Source organism: Octopus bimaculoides, chromosome 8, assembly GCF_046866305.1.
Source record: "Octopus bimaculoides isolate indiv1 chromosome 8, ASM4686630v1, whole genome shotgun sequence".
In the NCBI taxonomy this organism is placed as follows: Eukaryota; Metazoa; Mollusca; class Cephalopoda; order Octopoda; family Octopodidae; genus Octopus; species Octopus bimaculoides.
In genome coordinates this window covers 55,618,010-55,635,509 of record NC_142935.1, presented here as the reverse complement: position 1 = coordinate 55,635,509, position 17,500 = coordinate 55,618,010, and the positions used below count along the sequence as shown (strand labels likewise).

General features: G+C 36.0%; 1 protein-coding gene across 17 annotated transcripts in view; it reads right to left on the bottom strand.

Moving 5' to 3' along the window:
- The window catches only part of LOC106877252 (uncharacterized), a 163,959-nt gene that overhangs the window by 32,178 nt on the left and 114,281 nt on the right, over positions 1-17,500 (bottom strand). For 14 of the 17 annotated variants that reach the window (XM_089356492.1, XM_089356494.1, XM_089356486.1 and 11 more), the window contains 4 exons: positions 16,755-16,927; positions 15,574-15,715; positions 12,687-12,844; positions 866-904 (listed from right to left, as the gene is read on the bottom strand). In XM_089356492.1, coding sequence (XP_089212618.1) covers positions 866-904; positions 12,687-12,844; positions 15,574-15,715; positions 16,755-16,927 — 512 coding nt within the window. The remainder of the gene's footprint in view (positions 1-865; positions 905-12,686; positions 12,845-15,573; positions 15,716-16,754; positions 16,928-17,500) is intronic. The other 3 variants (XM_089356502.1, XM_089356497.1, XM_089356501.1) reach the window with 1 other exon arrangement.

Below are 17,500 nucleotides of genomic sequence, written 5' to 3'. Positions count from 1 at the left end.
CTAATTAGCAACAGATACAGGTGGATGAAATTGGTAAAAATGTAAGACATAGACACAACAAAGGAATTTTAGTGAGATTCCATTTGTAATTCTTGAGCCTTACTCCCATCCTATCGTTTCATGTCACTCATAATAGAATTTGAAATAGAATTAATTTCAGATGCAAGACTGAATTTTAAGGCTCAACTGCACAGTATCTGCATTGTATTACTTAGAAATTTGTTGTGTTATGTGAATGTATTCCTTTAAAAAAAAAATTCATCATCACTTATTAACCTACTAAGAGAGTGACTCAACTACATAATATGGGGGTACGAAAAGGAGTGCAAATACAATAGATTATAAAGTGTATTGTCTTTAACCTTTTCATTTCCATTATAATCCAAATTTTGAAAAAGTTTAGTAAACTAAATGAAGTAGAGAGACAGAGTAAGACAAAATGAAATAAGGGATTGTCAACTGATGCAACTGTTCCCTGTGCAAAGACCTTGCATCAGAGAAACAAAACTACTGCTTGCTAGAGATGAACACTGCAACAGGTGACACACTCTCACACTTCCTGCTTGATGTTATTTAACTGGACACTCACTTCTGATTAGAAAACTTTGCATGCAGGCACACACCCCGATCCGCACATGGAGAAACACATACATACATGCACAACACTACGTATACAAATAAATATGCTTCCATGCACCCACACATCATGCTGGAACACAGCAAAAAGGAAACCAAAAAAAAGGAAGAAAGAGAAAAGACCGACAACATAGACACACAAAGTAAACCCACCATCACTTCTGTGTGAAAGAAGACAAGGGATGTGAAAAAGAGGGTTGAAAGGATTGGATTAAAGTGTAATTCTTACCAATTTTGACACTGACATATTTGACATTGTTAAATATATCTGGAAAACAAAAATAAGGTGGTGCTTCATTATCAAATGTAGTTCATTGGGAACTGAACCAATATACACACTCACATTATGTGTGGTTAGACATAGATGAGAGAAGTAAATTTAGGATCAGTCAACTGGGGATCAAACTCCCACCACAGACTTTTGAATCCATAAAGGAGACATTGATGAGATGTTTACACACACTGCCAGGAAGTTAACTATATTTCACAAGCATACAAGTCACACAATTTATATAGATGGATAATGAATTTTCACACTTACTTAACCTAGTTACCAAAACTTAAGCTCTCTCTCTCTCTCTCATACATACTTTCTATGCAGGATCATGCAAGTGAGATATCAGACAGTGCCAACTTGATGCAGGATCAAAAATATCGAAAAGGTTTATTAACATACACACAAGATCTTGATGATTGTTTTTTGGTCCTTTAACAACTTTAGGAGAGTTACAATGGCAGAAAGCAGTGCTTGTGAAATAATTAAGGAAAACTAAGAGTTTAGAAAAAAAAAATTTTTTTTTATATTCCATCTGGCTACAGAAAATGGATATCATACTGTAATTAAAAAGTCCAACTTTGTTGAGTGGTTGGTGTCAGGAAAGGCATCCAGCTGTAAAAATCTTGCCAAAACAGTCACAGAAGTCTGGTGCAGGCTTCTGCCTGGCAGGTTCTTATCAAAGCATCCCACCCATGCTAGCATGGAAGGCAGACTTTAAACAATGATGATGATGATGATGACGACGATTACAATCTTGTTACCCTCACTAAAATGTGTCTTTGACAAAGACATATGTGGTCTGATTCATAAGTATACGGATTGCTACCATAGTAACGAAGCCACTTGGCACAAATTGACCTTAAATTCTGTTGTGCATGAGCACTAAGTTTTAATGTTCTAGCTCACTTGTCCTGTTTACAGCAGTGCTTGGAAGGAAGGTGTGTAGCATGTGACAATTGCATTGACCATGACAGAGGAAGTTGAGCAAAGAATCTGCATCAAATTTTGCCAAAAGCTTGGCGATACCTGCTCAGAGGTCTGCGCTAAGTTTTCAAAACTTTTCATCATTTTTGACACAATCAGGGAGATCTTGTGCAGCTGAAACCCAAGTGTCTTATTGGTCAGCTGAAAGCACTTTTAGCACAAACTTGGCAGACACACATCTCCTACCCAAATCTTCAGTGATAATGAACTGAACTGAACTCTAACTAATCTACATATCCCCTGATAACTCAGAGATGGTGATTCGTCTGTTCACCCTCACAGCTGCACACACATCTGTGATGTTTTTCTCAGTTCTGTTGGTTGTGGGTCTCTCAGAATGTTTGTCAATATCAACATTTTTCGGCCATCTAAGAAACGTGTCTGAACTTGTGTGAGGTTCATACACTCCTCTCCATACACATTCTGCCACTTTCATCAATCTTCAGATGCTCTTTCTCTAAACCAATGTAATATTTCTCCTACTTCTTTGAACATGAATAGCACAATAATGGCTGGATATGTTTCGATGGAAGATGACATTTGTTTACAATTTCAAGACAAAAAGTAATTTTCACACACACACACTTGGTTTCTTTTTTGAGAGCTGACTTGTAGTTTCATGGCCTTAAGCAGATAATTTCTCTAGAAAGCATAAAGTCTAATGCAAAATTTAATCTCAGATGAATCTGGAAACCTGCTTTCCAAAGCAAAAGTTATACTATGTAGAATTATGTACATTTCCCAATTACACAACTATGTGGCTACAGGGGACTTTAGTTAAAACATGCACAACCTGTTAGTCAAGTAGCATATACACTCACTTAGTCATTATGTTTCTACACCTACATATACTATTAAGTTCCTGATCAGCTCTGATCAAGCAAATCTATGATCAACTCGTTCCAACCATGATTATTCTGCTCATCAAGTATTTAAGAAAAGTATGCTGTGATTTAGTCACAAAAGGAAAGGCAATACATATGACTGTTTTCCAGAATCTCTGAAATTGTGGAGAGGAAGGGAGAAAAATTATCATCTGACTGGAGACAGATCCCAAATATTTTGTAATGGAGCAGGCCCCCAAAGGACATGCTGTAGAGTTAAACTGGATAACGGATTAAATCTACCATTCAACATTATATCCAGAAAAACATCAGCCAATGTATCCATCTTGTTTTTTTTATTTTAGACAGTAAGATTAGATTTGAGAGAGATTCGGCCACTAATTCCATGTGACCAAGATACTAACCATCTCTGCAGCCCTCAGTGAATCTTGCTCATTGATTTGTATAAGGAATTTTCAGCTCTACCATAAAACTCATTTATCCAAGTTTCCTTTTAAATGTGCTAACAGAGAAGATATTCCTCTTTCAGGAACTGTGGTCTGAATGTGTGTGTGTGTACACATAAGTGCAAATCTTGATTGTATTACAAAGTTGGCCTCTCAAACATTTAGTTTTGTGTTCAGTTCCACTGCATAGCACCTTAGGTAAGCATCATCCATTGTGCTCCTGGGCTCATCAACATTTTGTAAGTGAATTTGATAGAAGGAAACTATATGGAGTTTACTGAGTGTGTGTGTGTGACAGAAAGAAGAGAGCAAGAGTAAGATTATTGATATCCTACAGCATCACATAGAAAAATGCTGAGCAACAATTAATGAATTATTTAATAGTCAAAAAATTATCATCTGGCTCAGTACTTTTTGAATATATGTGAAGTAAGAGATCCTTTATTTCAAAACACAATGGGTTAGTCAAAAGAAGGGTATCTGACTGTAAATCAAGCCTCAACAGCGTACACTTGTCTAACCCATGCTAGCATATAACAATGGACATAAAAAGAAACAAACAAAACATATGTGTGTGTGTGTGTGTATTGTGTTGTATTCGTAGTCATATATTTATGTAAATGACAAAATGCATCTAACAGCAACAATTTTGTCATACATCAAGTGAGTTAGGCAAAGGGGGATATAATGGCAAAACATTTAACCAAAGCAAGCATGGTAAAACAGATATTAAAATGATAATGGGGCGGTGATGATAATGATGGTTATATTAATATTTTAGTGTACGAGCCATCTGTTACAAGAAAAGCAAGTAGTATACCTCTGGTGCTTATTTCAAGGACATCAAGTGTGGAAAGCAAAACTTAGTTCCTTACAGAATTCAAAACTGAAGTACATAAACCTAGACTTTTTAAGTAGAGGTTTAAACGTTAGACTATTAACTTCACCTTTCAAGATTAAAAAAAATTCTTTACATTTACACTATACTTCATTTGGTTTGGTCTCCAACTGTTAATAGGGGATGTTTACATCGTATCAAACTGGATTCGAACTATGATCTTTTATTTTCAAACTGAGGGTAATTACGTTACATACCACTAAAATCTACTAGGCTAATGATGTTTGGACATACTCCAATGTATGCCCAAGCACCAGTGTCATAGTCAATCAATCTTATTTAACTTTTTTTGAAGACAGAACATATTTATGTTCCTCTATTTTCAAAATATGAAAATATTAAAGTTGACATTATATGAAAATATAAAAATTCACAAAAAAAAAAAAAAAAAGAGCTTGAATCTTAAAAATTAGCAAAGAGAATACTATATACTCTCTAAACAAAAAGAAACAAAAAAAAGAACGAGTAAGCCAATTAGCCATCAAATTGGTTCAGTCCTCTCATAAGAGCAAATATTTCAAAATTTAAGAAAATTTATATACAAGGTTTCAGTTGCTCTTTTTTATTATGTTAAAATATTAAACTTTTATTAGAGTGTTTCCAAGTTCAATCCTTTCGGAGCAATATGTATCCAAGAGCATAGTATCAAAGATTGATGTGTGATTGTTAACCTTTGATACTGGGTCACTAAAATTTTTAATTTTGTACTATATATCATAAGTAAACAGATCAATGCTGATACGTATTAGAATCAAGGAATATCAAAGTAGAAACTGGTAATAATGACACATAAAGAACATGCTGGGACCATGTGCTGTACATATCAAATTGGCAAACTTGAAATGCGAAGTCCTTAAGTTATGATATTTTATTTTATCTTCAATATCCGTTCTGATATGAGTTAAGTATATTGTTAATACATACATATATTTTCCTTTTAAAGCTCATATAAGTGCACTACTTGAACCCTCTTGTGAATTAGAGAAAATAACATAAAAATGAAGGACCACTAGTGAGAATTGCAACAGCTATAAAGCATAACACTACTTAACTGCAGAAAGTTATAGTTAAAAAAGTTTGTTAATATCATTGTGTGTGTTTGCGTGTATTACATATTTGAAATTGTGGGAGCTTGGATACAAACAAAATTGACAGATACAAGTATCAAGCATGGTTATGTGGCAAAGAAGATATACACACATACATATTGTTATTCATTTGGAGGAAAGGGTTGTGTCCATGGCTCGTGTAGGGCCAGTGAGACTAATGTGAGAGATACCATTAATGACCCACCTTGAACAGTTGCATGCTAATGGCTGCGGAGAAAGGTGTTGGGTAGAAATTCCAAAGGGTGAATCCACACTAGCAAGTTCTGGAATGGTGAACATGATATATTCCTGCTGATATATACAACAAAACAACTACAGCTAACAGGAGAAAGACTCTGAACTGCTTGATTTCAGTAACTCATTTACCATCAGCATTTTAGTATAGGGGCATTTAGGCATTGGAAAGATATTACTGCAAACTTTGTCAATATAAATCTGTAGTCATCACTTTTAAACCTAAATGTGTGACTGTGTGAATGGTGAAGAAACTTTTATCACAACCACATGGTTTCAAGTTATGTCCCACTGTGTCACATCTTGTACATGTGTTTCTAATATGACCCCAGGCCAACCAAAGCCTTGTGAGTGAATTTGGTAGACAGAAACTGAAACAAACCCATAGTCTATATGAGTGGGACTGTGCACACATGTGTATTTTAGGATCCCCTTGTTTAGATATTGTGATAGTTGTAAATGAGTGTCACTGTCACACAAGCAGTGTCATTCATTTCCAAGATTTCTGCAAAACTACGCCTGGCCTTGGGGAGATATTACTTTACTTGGAAACAGGTGAGGGATAGTTACTTGAAGGGTGTCCAGCCATAGAAAATTTGTTGCATTGGACTTCATCCAACCCATGCAAGCATAGAAAAGTGGATGTTATAATAACAATGATGTTTCACCCTTTCATCACTGAAATGCCCTAAACAACTATGATTTGCTCTTTCATATTTAAATCAAAATACTAACATATACCAAACTGCTAAATCAGAGACAGCCTGTGATTTCATTGGGTGAACATTTGTACACAGATACTGTCACTGGGATAATTTGTGTTTTCAAAATTTGCAGGTTATTATTTTCTAAATCCAATTTTATTCCTGAATTTCATTAACATTCTACTCTTTTTTAAAAAATCATATAAACTTTACATTTAATACAAGCAAATCTGAATGATTTTCAAATTTTAGCAAGTGAAAAAAAGTAAAAGAAAAACAACACTATAAGTATAACAATGATGGTCATACTTCTCTTTCAATGTTATTCAGAAGAAATTGGACCCAATTAGTTATCCTCATGATTGAAAACTCATAGATAAAAACTAATTATAATGCAAAGTGAAAAGGAAAAAAGTGGATAAACTGGATAAAATTTGAGTGTTTTGGCCATCAATATTATAATGGGCATTTAGGAAGCTGTATTGTACAATATTAGCTAATGATTCATTTTATATGATGATAGTTAAAAAAAACCTTTTAACCCTCTAACATTTAAACCGGCCACATGTGCCTCAAATATGCAATCTATCTGTTAATAAGCATTACATTAGACAAAGTAATCTGAATGTTAAAAGGTTAGATATCTTTACTTTCTCCCTGATTTTACTTCTACTTAATTGAAATTAGAGTAGTTTTAAGATGAAAATACTCTTAACATGTTTGTACACACCACTTTTTTTACTTAAAAAATGTTATATCTACAGGGTGAGTAGAAAGTAACTAGGCATTAGAAATTGCTAAAAGAATTTTTAGTATCACTGAAGTCATGACAAAAACATTTTTTAAGCAAACAACACTAATGGGGATTTCATATTTTCTTATTGTCTTATTTATTATTTTCCAGATGGCCAGTCACTTGATTGTTCAGGAGCAAGCTAAGATAGCAGCATGCTATGGAGGGTGGAATTCCATTGATTTGGTTCAGAGATGGTGGCACGTATGGAAAAGTAAGCATGCAACACTACGTCTGGAGACAATGAAAAGTTGTCATGCAAAGCTGATGACCATGGGATCAGTGAAGAATGCGAAAAGAAGTGGCCATCCAACCACATCTCGATCAGCAGAGAACACAGGAACAGTGCAGAAAATGTTTAATCGCAACCCATAAAAATCAGCACGTCAAGCAGTTCGTGAAAGTGGACTAACAAGACACACAATACGTATGATGTCGCATGAAGAATTGAATTTTTGTCTGTGGAAACCTCATTACATGCAGGAGCTAAAACCTGAAGACTGTGACCACAGAAGTCCGTGATTTTTACTTGTGGGGTTACACAAAAGAGGAGGTGTACAAGACAAAACCTCACACATGAGAGGACTTGGAGACAAATTCAGGAAGTTCTGAATGATATCCCAAACGATGTCCTTCAGAAGTTTGTTCATTCCATCCCTGGCCATTTGAGGGAACTTGTTGACGCCACTGGTACTTACATTGAAATATGAAGATTTACTTTCATTTTGCCATTTAATAAAGAACATGTATCATTTGTTTCAATAAATTTGTAAAAGCAATATGGATTTTATTACCAATTTTAAATGCCTACTTACTTTTCACCCATCCTGTAGTTTATGGAACCACAGTTAATTTAACAATTATTTTATAATTTAAAACAGTTAAAGAAAAGATTAACACTAAAGAAAAATTTAGACTAAAGGAAAGGTTTACAAAACTTATCCAGCTGCAATGAGGCCAAGTATGGTTGGTGATGGAATTAAGAAATTTGCTTTGCAACAATATTCCTTCCTACTCTAGGCCGGTGGCCCAAAATTTTGGGGGAGGAGGAGAGGCAGTCGATTAGATTGATTCCAGTACGCAACTGGTACTTAATTTATCGATCCCGAAAGGATGAAAGGTGAAGTCAACCTTGGCGGAATTTGAACTCAAAATGTAAAGACAGACGAAATACCACTAAGTGTTTCGCCTGGCATGCTAATGTTTCTGCCAGATCACCACTTTGCTTTGGCTGTGTCAAAAAAGTTACTTTGCCTTTTAGTATCTAGCAATCACAAAACTATTTTCCCATCTACCAAATCTCATTTCCACACACACATATATTCATCCCACTTTGTTCTCAGACTTCAGTATTTGGTGAAAATGCTACACCATCTACTGTGTTATCTGAAGTGGCATCAAGAGAATGGTGAAAGTATGCAAAGGAAGAAATTACAAGTGTAAAGGAAGAGGTAGGTTAGCTTTAACATATTTGATTGCATACTTGACTAAAAATAAATATATACTACTAGCAGAAATACCCGGCGTTGCCCGGGTTAAAGAGCATAATGAAATCTAAAAACGCCGTCTAGACTACGCATCATCTTTATATATAGAGATGTATATATACACACACGCACCCAAACACACGTATATATATGTATATCAATATAAATATATGAAAGTTAATGAAGTTTCGTAAAAGAAGGTGATCATGTACATACTTTCTTGCTGTTGTGATTATAACACCTCATTGTAAACTATGTTCCTTGTTTTCCCTTGTGGAGCATATACAAATAGGTTTTTTGTTGCTGCCCACTCTTGAGCAGCCAACATACAGTCGTCCATGTGAGAAGCAGGGCTCTTCCAAGAGAAGACCAGCTACAGACAGTGTTTGACCCTGATATTTGTTTATGGACATGGCAAAAGTCACACAAAGGGGGAATTGTAGTCTTCTGAATGTAAAAGGAATGTCTGCTCCTGATGGAGTAAGAGGAATTCTTGGAATAAAGACGTCATCCCCTTTTGCACATCCAGAAAGAATGGTAGCCTCGATAACGTGTGACATCATTTTCTAAATAATGCTCATCTGTTATGTTCGGGTTAAAATTTCATCAACATCAAAAATATATGAATTTTCATGGGAGTTATGGCCGTTATGCAAAGAATATAATTTCCAAATTTCATAAAGATCCATTCAGTACTTTTGACGTAGTTTTGGATAAGAAAACAAATGACTAATGTGTGTGTTTGTGTGCATGTGATGGGTGTATATATGTATAGATATCTGTATGCATGTATATATGTATATATGTGTACATATTACATGTACATCTATATATATATATACATCTACACATATGTATACATATACATGTATGTATAGATCTATATATATATATATATATATATATATATACATATACGTGTACATCTATATGTATACATATACATCTCTCTCTCTCTCTCTCTCTCTCTTTCTCTCTCTCTATCTCTGAAAGTATCTGTCATTACAGTATCGAAATGGTGTATGTATATGTATACATATACATCTCTCTCTCTCTCTTTCTGTCTCTCTCTTTCTCTCTTTGTGAAAGTATCTGTCACTACAGTATCGAAATGTGATTGTTTCAGTTAGTGGAATAGTTTCATTTTTAAAGTGAAAGTATTTGACATGAGTGTTTTTGTTTCACTTTTGACACGTAATACTTAAATAGTGGAGGAGATATTATGTTGCCGTGTGCTCGAACTCTGCAAGAAGTTAATAATTTTTCTTGACTAAAACACAACTGGAACCCTAAGTAAGGCATCTGTAAAATTTGAATGAAATTGGTTGCGTAGTTCTCGAGTTTTAGGGATTCACACAGACAGACAGACAGACACACATTCTCATTTTTATATATATAGATTATAAAAAGAAACAATATTAATCAATGATTAATATGATTTTTGTTTTTCCAGTAATAATAAACAGGCTTTGGTCTTATCCTGGCCGCCTCGGTGAAGTACACTTTTTACAGTATTAACAATATAGATAAGTCTGCTTAGCAATCATATGGTTTTGGGTTCAGTTTCAGAGCAGAGTACTTTGGACCAGTAGCGTAATGGGGGGCATGTACTGCAGGCAACGATTGAAGGTGGAGACATAGAATTGAGCATAATACAGTAAGCTTGAACTCCATTTGTAAAATTTATGAAAGTAAACATTCAAAAATTATATTTTGAATTACAGGCTGTACCAAACTGGCAGGTAAAGGAACCCTGGTAAAGTATTTATTCCTAAAATATTGCTTTAAAACATTAATTACTTGTAACAAATAAATATTATATAATATTGTGGATTTTGTAACTGGTGGGGAGAGCATTTTTGCGGCTTGTCCTGGGCACGGTTTACCTTAGTTATGCCACTGCCTTGGGCAGATGTCTTTTACTATGGCCCTGGGTTGACAAATGCTTTGTGAGAGAATTTGGTATATAGAAACTATATGGAAAACTTCTATCATCATCACCATTTAATGTCCAACATGCGTGGGTAGGGCAGCTGAGAGGAGCTGGCCAGGTAGAAAAACTACCCTAGGCTACTGTGTCTGTTTTGGCAGGGATTTTACAGCTGGGTGCCCTTCCTAACACCAACCACTCTACAGAGTGGACTCAGTGCTTTTTACGTGGAACTAGCACAGGCAAGGTTAGTTTTGGTATGATTTTTATAGCTGAATACCCTTCCAAATGCCAACCACTTCACAGTGTGGACAAGGAATTATGAGAGGAGCAGGAGCATTTGAGGAGGGGAGCTTGTGTCAGAGTATGAAAGGTTAGAATGTGACAAAGGGACAGAGAAAAGCAGGTGTCTTGCCACAACAGAGAGGCAGAAATAAGTGTCTTGTTATAGAGTAGGTACATGGTTACTCAGAGAGAAATATATGTGTATATATATATATATAGATAATGTGTGACTGTGTGGGTATGTATAGATGTAGCTTTTGTTTATCTTTCAATGCTTGATTTGTTTCCACCCGCCATAATTTAGCAGTTCAGAAAAAGAGGAAGACAGAATAGTAACAGACAAAAAAGAAGAGCAACAGTTTGACAAAATCATTCAAGGCAACCTCAAGTAAAGCCACAGTTTCAATAACTCAAACAAGTAAAAGAATTACAAAATGCCAGTTTCAAAACAATTCTATAAACAATGAAAATAATATTGGCCGTTAACTAATAGCTCAAATATTCTTATTGCATAAGTATATAAAGTAAAGCATTTGCCATATTAGATATGGTAACACTAACAAACCTATTTCTCGATAGTATTGCACTTTCTAACAATAAAAAAGAAGTAGACCCTCAGAGATGCACAACACACAACAAACTGGATGATAAGAACAGTGATGATGTGGATGACCATAGTGAAGGCAATAATGATAATAATAATAATAATAATAATAATAATGATAATGATGATGATAATAAGGCCCTGATGCAGTACCAAGCGGTGGCTCCCATGGCTTCTCATCTTAACTGATTGGAAGTTTATTGTGCACATTGTTTTGTCTTGGAATAAAAGATGAGCTACAGCAAATGTTCTGCTCAATACCACAGATTTGCTTGTCAGTTGTTTGACCATAACCATTGAGCATGTTCCTCAGTGGCTGACGATATGTGCATCTCTGAGTAGTAGGGGAGCATTGTAGCTATGTGTTGAGAGGAATCCTTTGCAGTTTGAATAATTCACCTTTGGAAACATGAGTGTTTTGTTCAACATCCTTAAACAACCCTTATTCAGGGACTTTTTGAGCAGGATGGGCCACTTGACCTGAAGAAAATTCTAACTGGGACCCACCTGCAAGGTCATGCACTATTTGTCTTGATATGAGATCACCATGTCACACACATATGACTGTGATACATGTGCCTGGTGTACCCTTATCAAACGGGTAGTCATGATGGGTATACTGGGCTTCATATATTTTACCCTAGTGTCACTTTGATGGCATGCACTGCTCTCTCACTCAATAATAATAAAGGTTTCAAATTCTGATACAAGGCCAATAATTTCAGACGAGGGGGTTAGTCAATTGTATCGACCCTAGTACTCAACTGATACTTATTATATCGACCCCCACAAGGGTGAAAGGAAAAGTTGACTTTGGTGGTACTTGAACTCTGAACGCGATGTGCCAGAAGAAATGCTGCTATACATTTTTCCCAATACAGTAACAATTCTGCTAGCTCACCACTTTAATAATAATAGCAATAATAATAATCCTTTCTACAATAGGCACAAGGCCTGAAATTTGTGGGGAGGGGGAAAGTTGATCACATGGACCCCAGTACTTGACTGGTACTTAATTTGTCGACCCCAAAAGGATGAAAAAGTAAAGCTGACTTCGGCAGAATTTGAACTCAGAACGTAAAGATGGATGAAATACCGCTAAGCATTTTGCCCGGCGTGCTAACGATTCTGCCGCCTTACTGCATTAATAATAATAATAATACTAATAATAATAACCATTTTACTATAGGCACAAGGCCTGAAATTTTGGGGGAAGTGACTAGTTGATTACATCAACCCCAGTGTTTTACTGGTATTTAATTTATTGACCCTGAAAGGATGAAAGACAAAGTTGACCTTGGCGGAATTTGAACTCAGAACATGCAGATGGATGAAACGGCGTACTAACGATTCTGCTAGCTCACTGCCTTAATAACAATAATGGTGATGTGCAGAAAGTAAATTCCAGATGCAATTTTTTTTTTTTAAATTTGAAAGAAAATAGAGGAACATACATGTTTATTTTTCTTAGTTTTGATGTAAGTCTGCTGATGATAACTAACCAAATCTTCCAACAGAGTTTTCTCACTCTCAGTCAATTCCTCTATGTGTATGGAATGTGTTCCATTTGCTGGTTTTGCTTTCTTCTTTTTGTTCCGATCACTGCGTACAGCTTTAAAACCAAGAAAACGAAAAAGCAAAAAGCATATTAAACACAATCCTGTGAAGGAGCCTCAATGCAGATGCCTGACAGGCTAAAAGAAACATCATCCAAATATCCCTCGATATATCAACTTTAAAAATAAGAACACATTAGCTACGGTAGTCCTGAAAAAGATGCAATACTTATGGCTGATAGGTTTTAGATAGGTTTGCTCAATCAGGAATGCTGTTGGCACTCCGTTGCTTACGACGTCGAGGGTTCCAGTTGATCCGATCAACGGAACAGCCTGCTCGTGAAATTATTGTGCAAGTGGCTGAGCACTCCACAGACACCTGTACCCTTAACATAATTCTCAGGGATATTCAGTGTGACACAGTGTGACAAGGCTGACCCTTTGAATTACAGGCACAATAGAAACAGGAAGTAAGAGTGAGAGAAAGTTGTGGTGAAAGAGTACAGCAGGGTTCGCCACCATCCCCTGCCGGAGCCTAGTGGAGCTTTAGGTGTTTTCGCTCAATAAACACTCACAACGCCCGGTCTGGGAATCGAAACCGCGAGTCCGCTGCCCTAACCACTGGGCCATTGAGCCTCCACACAATCAGGAATAGCAAGGAGCTAAACAGCAACTTCTAACAATGATGCATTATATGAAAATATACTATGTTATATAGATCTAATATGTAGATCTATATTATATAGATCTGGGTGAGGACGCATGGGTTAGTAGTTAGGTGCTGCACTCGTGATCACAAAGTCATGGTTTCAATTCCTAGACTAGGTGGTGCATTGCGTTCTTGAACAAAACACTTCACCTCACATTGCTCTGTGATAACTTTAACACCTGATGTGTGGAACACCGTGCACCTGTTCAGGCAGTGAGCTAATGTGTGGCACTTACATTTGATCACTATAAACAAATCATTTGTGCAGGTCATTTGGCAAAAGTTGAACACTCATACATTATCTTTGATGGGAGCGCCTATCATATAGATCTGATGCAATTGTATATTACTAACATCACACTGTTCCATATACATTTATTGCACTATATACTGCTAATAACGTTATTAAACTATGTAGCATTAATATTACATTTGCCCTCTCGTACCTTGGTAGTGCATCAGGACAACTCATGACCACAACCATCTTCTCCCTTTTCCACCTGGGGTGGCCATGTATCTCTTCTATATCTTCCTATCCCTCTATCATACTCCTGCCTCTCAACACCAAGACTAAGCTGCTGCCCTTAATACTACACACCACTCTATCAACTGGTCTTGACTTATGAGATACTTGGCAATATCAATAGTGCTAGTGACATGAAAAAGAGCATGCAGTACACTCTGTAAAGTGGTTGGTATTGGGAAGCTATAAAATCCAGCTGACAAAACCACGCCATAACAGACACTAGAGACTGATGCAGCCCTCTGACCTGCTGAAACCTATAAAACAGTCCAACCCATACAATACAAAAACAAAATTATGATAATGATTGTGTTATTTAGAGATATTGTAATATTTGCAACTAATAATATAATACTATTCAATATAGGTCTATAGTACTAGATACAACTAATATCATTATTCCAAGATACTGTCCAACAGCATATAATCCAAAATTGAAGGAGACTGGTGAGAGTCTGTATAAATATCATTATTAAAAAAATTCAAGAGTTTACAAGAGTCAATAACTTTGGTTGCTGTGGGTAGAAAGGAGAAAAAGTCATCCTTTTTAACAAAGGTTTTTTGAGTACCAGCAGAAGTGTATGAAGAAGTAATCATAAAGTATGAAAGATTAAGAGAATGAGGTGTGGGGGAAGCACTGATGGGAGAACAGTGTATAAGTGTGATCGATAGGGGAAAGGAGGACTGGAAATTTAAAGTTAGCCTGTGAAGGGCACATAGAGACAATTACAAAAAAGGGGTGGGTGAGGGGTTGAAGTGCAAACCAGAGTAAACCAGGGCCACCAATTGTTTCCTTTTCTATGAAGTTCACCAATACCAATTTGATAGAAACTCACCAACTCGGCAAACAAAAGCTCATATTTCATCCAGGAACCTTGACACCTAGCAATATGAATACTTACACCAAGTCCCTCTCCTATCCTACCACTAGGTGGCTTTTCATTACCTGGAGTCTGTTTTGCTTTTTTTTTTTTTCCAACTACCTATCACACCATCTCTCTCCATATATAACTCCTATCACACTGTTACTTCACTTCATGTAGTATTTTGTTTGTAAATGTTTAACTCTTTAGCATTCACATTATCCTGTCAAATGTAATGCTTATTTATTCACATTATTTTGAACATCATTTTGCATTGTCTTTTTTGCGTTGAGATTTCAATGATGTGCTTGTTTATTTTTAGTATGACATTGTAGGATAGGTGTGAGAGGTTGGAAATAGCCAGTCTGTACATAAAACAGATATGATATTTGGGCTGGATATGCTAAAGGGTTAAAAGTTGCTCTTCGATGATTTAATTGCTCCTGTTCTAACACACAGTCTCAGATCTTGGAGACACTTATTGGTCAGGCAAATGAGAGAAGAAACAATTCTCACAGAATATTCCAGAGTCATCAGAAATACACAGGCATGAGTAAATTAAAATTTTGGTGATGTTGTCAACAGTTTTTCAATGTTCCTCAAAATTTACAGAATAATCAACAATCAAATTTCAAAAGAATTTCTCTTCCAGAGAGAGATACTTCTTAAAGTAAAAGTGGAAAGTAATACCTTCTTTGGACATTCCCATCTTGAAACATTTCTGTAGACGGCAATATTGGCACCGGTTGCGGGAGGTTCGTACAATTTCACAGTTTTTCATTTTAAGACATGAATAGTGCATATTCTTCTGAACACTGCGTCGGAAGAAGCCCTATAATGGTAAAGAAGTTGTAAAAAAAAAAAAAAAAATAATAGTAATCATTATATTGAAAATGTAAACTTTATATGAATTCTAAATATTGTCAAATCATGACTAGTCTGTAGTCTCTTTCTTCAAATTAACTAACATAGCAAACACTACTCAACAACAACATCATCGTCATTGTCGTTGTTTAACGTCCACTTTCCATGCTAGCATGGGTTGGACGATTTGGCAGAGTTTCTACAGCTGGATGCCCTTCCTCACGCCAACCACTCCGAGAGTGTAGTGGGTGCTTTTATGTGCCACCGGCAACTAGCAACAACCACGCTCAAATGGTGTTTTTTACGTGCCACCTGCACAGGAGCCAGTCCAGCAGCACTGGCAATGACAAATATATATATTACATACATATATATATATATATATATATATATATATACACACACATATATATGAGAGAGAGAGAGAGAGATATGCATACTTATTCATTTATACATAAATACATACATATATTGATAGTAGGTAACTAAGAAGCTTGCTATTCAACCACATAGTTTCAGGTTCACCCCCATGGAGTGGCACCTTAAACAAGTGCCTTGTACTATACTCCTGGGCCAACTAATGCTTTGTGAATAACTTTGGTAGACAGAAACTGTATAGAAGCCCATCGTTTCTTCGTCTGTATGCGTATGTTTGTCTATGTTCTTGACAAAAAAGGCTGAGAGATAAGTACCAGACTTTAAAAATAGGTACTGGGTGGGAGGGTTATATTTTTCAATGAAACCCTACAAGGCAGTACCCTAGTAAGGCTGCAGTGTAATGGCAAACAAGAAAACTATAAATGCATATATATATATATATATACACCTTTCACTTCAACACATCATAGAGTAGTGAATTGGAAAAAGGAGTAATAGCTAATCAAAATAATGGCAAGAGAAACAATGCAAACAAAAACGATACTTTAAATAAGGATGCAAGAGTAGAGAAATCGAAAAGAATGTAATGTCCACATGACATAGTAAATGGAGAAGCTGACAATCATTACCTTACAACCTTCACAGGAGCTGACACCATAGTGATATCCTGATGATTTATCATTACAGACAACACAAGGTTTATAAATACGAGGGGCCAGTGGTGGAGAAGGTGGTGGCTTGTTGGCCATACCACCAACAGCACCACCATTGTCAAAGTGGTGCCGAGTTTCATAAATTGATCCTGCAAAAGAAAAACCAGTGTAATAATGACATGTTATGCTCCAAGAGTAACAAAAATTCAAAACATTAAAACACACTGGCAAAGATGCAACTTAGAATATTCACGTATCAAAACAAAATCTAATTCACATAGACGTGCAACACATATATATTCAATGTATATGTCTATATTCATATGTACAGATATACTGCATGCACACATACATGCATGGAAGAAATTACACACTTTTGTACTAGAATTCCTGTTTTGCCTTCCCTCTAGGAACATTAGTTTCATCAGTCTCAGGGTCTACAAACCCATGGATAATGTCCTTTGCAGCAGAAAGAATGCATAGTGTGTGTGTGAGAGAGAGAGAGAATAGTTTATAGAGAGAATAAAATAGAGAGAGAGAATAAAATAGAGAGAGAGAATAGTACTCTATCTGGTGACAGATAAATATCATTTAATGTACATTGTATAAAGATGGAGCGACTAATAGTTACTTGTTATGAAGACCCGAATCTAGATAGATTTCATTAGCATGCCTTGTGTCTCCCAGCCTGAAGATTGCTTGGAGACACAAGATTTTGATTG